Below are 9,745 nucleotides of genomic sequence, written 5' to 3' on the forward strand. Positions count from 1 at the left end.
AATAAAAATAATACCTTAACATTTTCAAAAAATGATTTTTTAAGATTAAGCAGAATGAAGAAAATAATTAAAGCATAAAAAGAAATATATTAGAAAACAACAACATAGCCTTATTGATAAATCCAACTGCAAATTTCTTGGGGAAAAAAACCATAAAAGTGGTCCCTTTGACAAATAAAATCAATTAAAAAGGAGGAAAATGCCTCAATAATGAGGGTTAAAATGGGCCTAACAACAGCTGCTGAAAAATAACTCTGAAAATATAAAAAATAGGCAGGCACAATCGTAATATATTTGAAAACCTGGATCAGGTTTGGCAAACTTTATAAAGCACCAGATAATACATATTTTAGGCTTTGCGGGTAAAAAACAATGATGAGTTAATTAAGAACAACCAATGCATGGGAGTGGGCCTTCTAGAAGCATTTTCACACATAACCAGTGAGAGTGTAAATCACAGTAATTCGTCTGGAAAGCAATTTGGCAAATGTATCAAGAACTTTCCAAATGTGTAAAACGTGTTGATACCTGTGGAGGAGAGAGCGCTGCTACCCGGCTGCCGCTGGGACCAGGGGTTTACAGAAGGGGCTCCTGAGGAAGGGGGCGCCTCCCAGTAGGCTGCTTCTGGAAGTGCTGAAAGAAGGCTGCGACAGCCAAGGCGAGGTGTCCTCGCATCCGGGACAGGAAAAGCGAGCCCGTCAGGAAGAAACCCCGCCTCCCTGCCTCCGTCTTCCCTCTCCAGTGTCCTCTACTGGCAGAAACGGGAAGCAAGCCAGCACAAGAAAAAAGGTGGTACGCAGAGCCCCAATTTCCGCAAAACATAGCAGAGCAAAGACCGGTGGATTTGGAACTGCCAGATAATCACTGAGAAACTGGCAACACCTGAAACCTCTTTATAAAAGTTCCCTTAAGGGTACAAAATATGCTGGATATTTCCAAAACCAAAGCCTTGATTCTAAACAGTGAGGACAGAACAAAAAACCCAGCATCAGGTGTTCCCTTTAGAGTGATTTCTGGGAGCAAGCAGGAGTATACTTCATTGATGTTATTTTAATCGTGATTTTGTGATCGGTCTGGCTTGGACGTTTTGAAGACAGAGATGTAGTTTTCCAATAGTTTTATTTCTCCTTGTTTTTCTGTACGAAATGCATGATAGAGTATTACTTCTACAAATCAGCAATTTTATACTAAGAGCAGCTGCATTACGGAGCATCTATAATGTAACCTGACATAAATCAAAAAACCTCAGGTGGCTCTCAGATATGGTTACACATTGAAAGCAATACAGTTATGTTGACATCATCCTGTCATGATCTACCCTTCTGGACTAAACCCAAAGGACAAAGGGTACACGCAATTCGTTGAGAAGAACATTTATGGGGAGGATAGGCTCATTCACTTTTGACATAGGATGTGTAAAATCTAAGAACATTTAGCTACTGACTCCTTAAGCAACAAGAGTGATTTTCTCCTGTTTACAGAGAGAATGTTGTTTGACCTAACCTTGATTGTACCATAGTACGTTTACCATATCATGTCTTGGCATGGTAAAATGCAGGTTTTTAACTTTGAGCTCTCAGTTGAGAAAACCAAAGGAACTGGTTTGCCTTATGGACTAATGAACCTGTGACCCCTCAGAAATTATCTAATGGGGTGCGTTTGCCCCATTCAACACAATATTTGAAATATTCCTTGGGTGACCTTTCAACTCCTTTCCATAATGTCATTTATAGTTGCCCTGGAAACCAATTACTCAGCAAAGTAGCAGACCATCACCTCCTACCCTGCTTTTTTACCACTGTGAAGTTAAGTTTTTATTTCTAATTTCTATGAGCCCATCAAAGAACAATCCCCAATACCGCCTAAAAACACTCTTGTTAGGGAAGGGTCGATGTGAGTTGAGGTAATGTGGAGGACGTTTCAAAGCAATTTCAAGTTTTCATCCAGTTTTTCTTTTCTTTTAGCTCCCTGTATTATAAATGTCTTGCAAGACAACTGCCCTGAAACTTAACACCCGGGAACTCTTGTAAAGCCATTTCTAATGGGGTAACTTTAGACTCTAGAAAATGTGGGGGGAAAAACCCCCACATGTCTGACCATCCAACAATTCTGGGTGTATGACCTAGAGAAAGACTGGCATTTGAATACAAGGAACTATGTACAAGTGCTAGTTCTTTGCATCACTGTTAGTAAAAGGGGGACTTGGAAACAATCTGTACGTCCAACAGTGGTAAAGGAATTAATACAGGGTAGTATATCCACGTGATAGACTTTTATACAGCAGTTAGAACTAAATGTGTGCCTATGTGAAAACACAAATTGATGTAGTTTTGTATATGTACACACATGTATGTTTACACATGTATGTACATATGTATATTTATACATGTATGTATATATGTATATGTAAATATGCATCTATATATGTTAAAATATGATGAAGAGTATAAGAGCAAGAAGTTTCATGTGCACAATATTTGTCCACACTACCCCAAACTCAGGATAGTACTGCCTCTGGGAGAAGGGCAAAGGATTGATATCCATGTAACGGTAAAAAGAACTTTAGCCAAATCCAAAATGTTTTATTTCTTTTTCAAACAGTGTCTGGAAACAAATCTTACAAAATAAAAAGTTATTAATTTTATGGCAAAAACATATTTTATATTCTCCTTTCTAGTTTTCTGCAAACTTTTATTTCTTACAAAATAAAACCCAGGTCATGCTAGCTACAAGATCCCAAAGATGTGTTGCTGCCTCTATCCATTCTCTCCCTTGGTACCTGAGTAGGATCAAGAGCTGGTACACATTCCCTTGGTTAGCTGATGGCTTCTGAACATGCCAGAGTTTCAGCAATTTCACCCAAGGCAATGAAGTCTGAGCTGTTCCATAGATAGTGTGCAAAACATACACACCACAAAGGCACATTGCGACGATAGCTATTGCTGCGTAACAAACCACCCCAAAACAGTGGCTTAAAATAAGTAGCATTTATCTTCAATAAATAATATATGGATCAACTGGATGATTCTGCTAACCTAGGATAGGCTTGGCAGATTTTGGCTGGCTTGTTTATGCATCTGGGGTGGGCTGGTAGGTAGGCTGGGGGTTCATCGGTCTAAAATGGTTTCACTGACATGTTGAGCAGTTGGCTGGCTGTTGGCTGAGTGATGAGAATAACTAGGCAACATGTCTCTTATCATCCAGCAGGTTAGCCCGGGCTTGTCCACATTTCAGCAAGGTTCTAAGGAAGAGAAGGGAAGTGAATCAATCCTGGCACATTTTCTTGGCCAAAGCAACTCCTAAAGCCAAACTAGTTGGGGTTTTGTATGTAGCAAAGCAGCTCTCTTGCTGAGATCTACTGAAAGTCAGTCTCATACACACACACACACCCCAGACCAAATTCAAGGGGAAAGGAAAATCTTTTTGAAAATTGAAGTAGAGTTGAGTTACAATATTATATGTTAGATCCTACCTCTTGATAAGAGAAACCGCAAATTTACATTTCAGGGGTTAGGGACAGGGAGATGGTGTGTGTGTAAAGATTTAGAAATTTTTCAATCTGTCTACCACACCATGGCTTCTTATGGACCACCAAATTAAAAAAGGGTTTTAATGCTATGACTGGTTAAGTTTTATGTGCTAAAGAATATAAAAGATAAGATGGATTATCATATATCAAAAGAAAATCTTACTAGGTTTTCCCTCTAATAGTGTGTTTTGGTTTTCAGACTTCGTTTTATGTACCACCCAAACACATTTAAACAGCCTCCATTCTCTGACTCTAATAGGTGTGTTTCTATACAGCTCACAAATCATCTCACCCAGAATTATTTTCTGGATAATAATGGGCAACTAATAGAGGCTGATGACCTGAAATTGTCTCAAAAGTTACCTTTACAATAGTGAAGATTGAACAGTAAATAGAACTTGCAGGCTGGTGTAATTTACCTTGTGCCAAAGCAGATCTCCTAGATGACTTATTAAATCATTCCACTGAAAGTTGTAAATCTGAATGAGAAAAGTAAAAATCAATAGAAAAACACAGTTGAGCACTTTACCTCCTATGATTTTTTTATGACCTTCTGGAAGGATGAAGATTGATGCTGCAAAGAAACTCGAAAACAGGAAGACTTGTAAAGATGAACTGGCTATGGTTTGCATTATTCTTAATTCACATTACTTTTGCTGTCACTAATCTCTCTGTTTGTTAACCTTTTTTGGCTTATATCAGAATATCAGTATGTAGTTATTCCTCATGCCCTGGCATACAGAAGGATTTGGGAGTCCAAGAAGTTTGAAATCTGCCAACTCCCTATTTGCCTAAGAAGGACATTGTATGAAGGCACAGCCCTGGATCTTCTGACCTTCAGGTGAAGTGTGAAGTCAGTGGAGTGAGAAAAGGAGCCTTGCCTGCCTTGGGCAATGAGGCATGAAAGAAGGCATGGCGGAGTATTAGATCAAACAGCCTTTCAGCTCTCAAAAATGGATTTCCATTGTGTATTTTTTTTGAGTTTTAGGCATAGCCAATCCCTAGATCTCCCTGTTTTAACTGAGATATAATTCACATGCCATAACATTCACCTTTTAAAAGTATAAAATTCAGTGTTTTTTAGTAAATTCATAGAGTGGGAAAACGATCACGACAAATTCCAGAAATTTCCATCACCCTGAAGAGACCTCAGACCTATTAGCAGTCAGCTCCAATTCCCTCCTCTCCCGATCCTCTGACACCACTGATCTACTCTCTGTTCCTATAGTTTGCCTCTTCTGGACACTTCACATAAATGGAATCATACAATATGTGGCCATTTGTGTCTGTCTCCTCCTGGACCCCTTTTGGTGAGTGAAAGAACACAGGAACCTGATGTTACCAACTCTTGGGGTATCCTTGCTCTCTCCCCACCTGACTGGAGGCAAGTCTCAGCCTGGCAATCCATCTCCACAGAAGGTCATAAGCACAAATCCATCTCCTCAAGCATGAAGTGAATGGCTGATATTTTGGCCGCGGTCTCCTACAGAGATGAAGGGAAGGCTTACACCGCAAGTCACCCAGCAAACATGCCCCAATCCCCTTTTTCTGAAGTAGATCCCTCATTGCTTTTCCTTTTGTCCTCAGAAATCCCCACCATCCCCTTGAGTCCACAACCCGACTGTTCAATAACACATGAACTCTTGCTTATTCACTCATTTATAATAATTGTATTCCTTGCTGAGGACAGATGTAATATGTATGCTTTCGATGCCAGAGGTACATTGGCAACATGTATAATCTCAGCAAGGTGATCTGGGCTGGCCTCCTATTTGATGCACCAGTCAATGTACAGAGGGAGTGGAGCTGGGTAAGCACATCATCCCAGGCCTTGAAAACATTCACGGGGGACTTATATTCTGCTTATTGGTCCCGCTATTTACACCAATCAGAGGGAAAGTTGAAGCAAAGAAATGGCCATTTACAAATTCACTTTGAGTTTATAAGATGTATTCCAAGAAAGAGACACAGAGAATAGCATCCTGTTTTTACTGAAACTAGGTAAAACCAACATAATTCAATCAGCTTAAAAATGCACTATCTAGGGCTTCCCTGGTGGCGCAGTGGTTGAGAATCTGCCTGCCAATGCGGGGGACACGGGTTCGAGCCCTGGTCTGGGAAGATCCCACATGCCGCGGAGCAACTGGACCCGTGAGCCACAACTACTGAGCCTGCGCATCTGGAACCTGTGCTCCGCAACAAAAGAGGCCACGACGGTGAGAGGCCCGTGCACCGCGATGAAGAGCGGCCCCCGCTCGCCGCAACTAGAGAAAGCCCTCGCACAGAAATGAAGACCCAACACAGTTAAAAATAAAAATAAATAAATGTATATAAAAAAAGCACTATCTAAGGGTTTGTCCCGAATGAACATCTGGAAGAATCTGGCTCAAGCATAAGACAAGCAGAAGCTAGAAAAAAGTGTCTCTCCAATTCCTAAAAAAGAAAAAAAAAATTTAACTGGTGTATTGGGGAGTCTTATCTCATTGGGGTATAAAAACACGATTTCCCTGTTACTGCTTTTAATTTTAATGTTGAAACTTCTCTTCCCAATGGATACCAAGTCCCTTAACACCATCTTGCCAGACTTTATAACTAGTGAAAACTTAGTAATCAAACTCACCTAAACTGACATCCACACACCAGTTAAAAGAGTAGAGTTACCCATTCTTTCTTGGACGAGCTTAATTTGGGGAAATGTTGCCATTTATGGTTACATTATACTTTTTAAAATTAAGAACTGGTTAAAGTAACACACTTCCTAACTTAACTTGGTTAGTAAAAATAACAGTGGTATGACTGTATAGATTCTCTTAACTATATCCCCCCACCAACGCCTTACTCATTCTAATCTTTCAATACCTAGCAGTTTTTGGTACCACAGTTAGGTGGTTGTCAATAAACGTTCAGATAAACTTACCTTTGGCTAAATGTTAAAGGGCAGGGGCCACTGAGTCATTAAGAAAATAATGGCAAAACCGGGTAATTGCACTTGCTCAAATGTTTACAGAGCTGATAAAATAACCTAATGACAGACGTCAACTTTTGTAAAATGGTAAATTTTTCTTTTTTTGTATACACTGTACTGTGAAATGCTTTACAATCTACTTCTGTTCAGAAATGTTTCTTTCCTTCTCACATGTTTTTTTCAAAGTCCTAGTACACCGATATGACACACAAGTTATAGAAATATTTTCAATACATCTTTAAACAACTTAAAAGGAAGACATTAATCCAATGATGTGATACTTAACTGCAAGATTTGGCAGTTTAGGAAAGTAACAATATAAAAATTGACAAAAAAAGGATAATGTATAATTTTTATAAGGATGGTCTAGACATTTAAATTCATTTACTTTAATGTTTTTAAATTTATTTTAATTTTTAAAAATTTATTCATTTTTGGCTGCGTTGGGTCTTCATTGCTGTGTGCGGGCTTTCTCTAGTGGCGAGCGGGCGCCGCTCTTCGTTGCAGTGCACAGGCTTCTCGTTGTAGTGGCTTCTCTTGTTGCAGAGCACGGGCTCTAGGCAAGTGGGCTTCAGTAGTTGTGGCACACGGGCTCAGTAGTTGTGGTGCATGGGCCTAGTTGCTCCGCGGCATGTGGGATCTTCCCGGAACAGGGCTTGAATCCGTGTCCCCTGCACTGGCAGGCGGATTCTTAACCGCTGCGCCACCAGGGAAGTCCAGTCTAGACATTTAAATCATTTTTTTAACTGATGAATTATTTGAAAAATTATTAGCAATATACAATAAAGGGATAATACTTTGAACAGTTATTTAAATCAAACCTAAGGTACAATAATCAGCTTAAGGGAAGTTGTGATTAAGAACCTGGCAGTCCAGTGCTTAGGACTCTGCACTTCCACTGCAGGGGGCACACGTTTGATCCCTGGTCGGGGAACTAATATCCCGCATGCGCAAGCCACACACAGACAAAAAAATGCCTTTAGGGGAAGAAAATAATTGTTCATTATTAGAAAATGCATTAATTGTAAACTCAAGGTATATAACCATATAAATGTTCCAAGAGACAGTCTGCGTTCATTTCATTGGGGACATTGAACAAGGAGATTCTTATAAAAGAAAAATTTTTTCTTTTCCAGGCCATGAATAATTACTGATTTAACTTATTCAACAATTCAGAGCATACTGCAGGTGCACCAGATTTAAACAAGCATTGCATAAACCAAACGGAGATGAAACCTAGCATGAACCCAAATGCTACTCCAGGTTAGAAGCCAAAACCTGACGTTTGCTTAGCAACTATGTGCACTAAGATGACATTACTCGACTTCGAGGTTCTGATTCTCACGGGTCAGTGTATACAGAAGTCTCTTTGATGGAACCATTTAGAGAGCTTTTGAAACTCCCTGTGGCTCTTGCCGTTCATGTCCAGTGATCTTTGGAAATTAAGGTCAACTAAACTGAGCTACGAGAAAATGCAGATGCTATGTTCAAGGCTTGTATGGTACTGGTATCCCTCAAACAGAGCTGGAACTTTCTAAAATATCCTGGGGAAAAGGGCAGGCATGTGAGAGACTTAGTGAGGATTAGAAGGATGACTTCAGAGACCATCAGCTGGTAATGTTGGAAGAGGATAAATATGTTGGCCCCAAACCAGCGAGGAGCTATTCCAACTTCCAGTAACCACCTTCTAGTCAGGCAAAATCAAAGAAGGAAAGGAAAACAAAAGTCCTTAATAAAAAAGTCACAAAGGGAAAACAAAATAAAACACAAAAAAGTTATGAATCAAAGTTACCCTGCTGTTTTTCTACAATGAAGAAAGAGGACAAGACCAGAGTGAAAACTCTCTCTTGGTTCTTTCCAGCAAGATGGGCAATGATTTATTTGAGACCACCCAAAATAACATCCTACAGAAAGGGAACTATAACATTACACAACCAAGTGTAGCTATAAAATCTCAAACATTCAGGCAATGCTTTATTTAGATCACCAAAAATAAGGTTTTATAGAAAAGGAACTGTAACAAGCAAAGGTATAGCTGCAAATTTTCTTTTGCCATCAATATCAACCCCCTCTAAAATATTCTGGGACTACTTTCCGGTTTCCAAGCAAAACTAATGTTTTGTTGCTCAGCCTCATCACAAGAATGAAAACGGTTTGCAAAAACAATTTTGTTTAATGCTAACAAATAACTAAAAAATGTGGTTATTGCTAATAAGTAACTCCGTCTACTGAAACAGCCCAACCTACGCACACTTTCATGAACATTTCATTGTGAACACAGCTGCTCGTTTCCCGCCGTCACAGATGACATGTACCGTGGCAAGGGTCACATGCTGGAGGCCGTTCAGGTACCTAGGAAGTAATCCTTAACAGAAATAACTACGGTAGGTAAGCAACTCAAACAAATGGGCCTGCCTCTGCCACACACCCCCAAGGCGAGTGTCGAGTGTCGCATTCGCTCTGCCTGTAAGGAAGGCCCACCAACTCCCTAGTTCTTTATCAGGAACGGAGAGTGCAAAGCTAGATAGAGAAGCTGTTCTTCCAGAACCATCAAAACCTTAATAAATCGCCCTGGGGTTCTTCGTGCTGTAGTGCGCCTCACAGGCAGCAACATAGGCAGACTCTGGGAAAAAGTCATCATGGTATTCTGCTAAAAACCTGGAAAAAGAAAACAAATAGCCCCTATGATCACCACAACAAAGGCCAAATACCAAGAAGCAAAATTTTAACTTCCAACCACTCTAACATTTCACTCTTTTCTGTATGAGATAGAAAAAAAATAATGAATATAATCTTGATGTCTATATACTGATTACTTTCATTGCACATATCCGGCTTTGATGTTAATGACTATTTCATTGGAATCCTTTCACTATCGAGTGTACAAACAGAAATAGAACCTAAACTCCACTAGGTGGCAGTCTTGATTACATAATCACTTCTGTGCAAAAAGGCCTCGTTACTATTTCTACATTTTCCTCATTTCTTTATTTACTTATTTATATTTGGCTACGCCAGGTCTTAGTTGAGGCTCGCAGGATCTTTAGTTGTGGCATGCGGTTCCCTGACCAGGGATGGAACCCGGGCCCCCGGCATTGGGAGCATGGAGTCTTAGCCACTTGACCACGGAAGTCCCACATTTTCCTCTTTTAAAAACAAACTATAGGGGCTTCCCTGGTGGCACAGTGGTTGAGAGTCCGCCTGCCGATGCAGGGGACACGGGTTCGTGCCCCGGTCCGGGAAGACCCCAC

At 40.2% G+C, this 9,745-nt stretch overlaps 1 protein-coding gene across 2 annotated transcripts in view; it reads right to left on the reverse strand.

Moving 5' to 3' along the window:
• Positions 1-8,916: 8,916 nt before the first annotated feature.
• Positions 8,917-9,745, reverse strand: part of MSL3 (MSL complex subunit 3) — a 15,827-nt gene continuing 14,998 nt past the window's right edge. Inside the window, exon 12 of one of the 2 annotated variants that reach the window (XM_007455062.1) lies at positions 8,917-9,152. In XM_007455062.1, coding sequence (XP_007455124.1) covers positions 9,053-9,152 — 100 coding nt within the window. In that variant the 3' untranslated portion in view covers positions 8,917-9,052. The remainder of the gene's footprint in view (positions 9,153-9,745) is intronic. The other variant, XM_007455061.1, reaches the window with a different exon arrangement.

Source organism: Lipotes vexillifer, unplaced genomic scaffold (genome assembly GCF_000442215.2).
Source record: "Lipotes vexillifer unplaced genomic scaffold, Lipotes_vexillifer_v1.1 scaffold431, whole genome shotgun sequence".
Classification (NCBI taxonomy): Eukaryota; Metazoa; Chordata; class Mammalia; order Artiodactyla; family Lipotidae; genus Lipotes; species Lipotes vexillifer.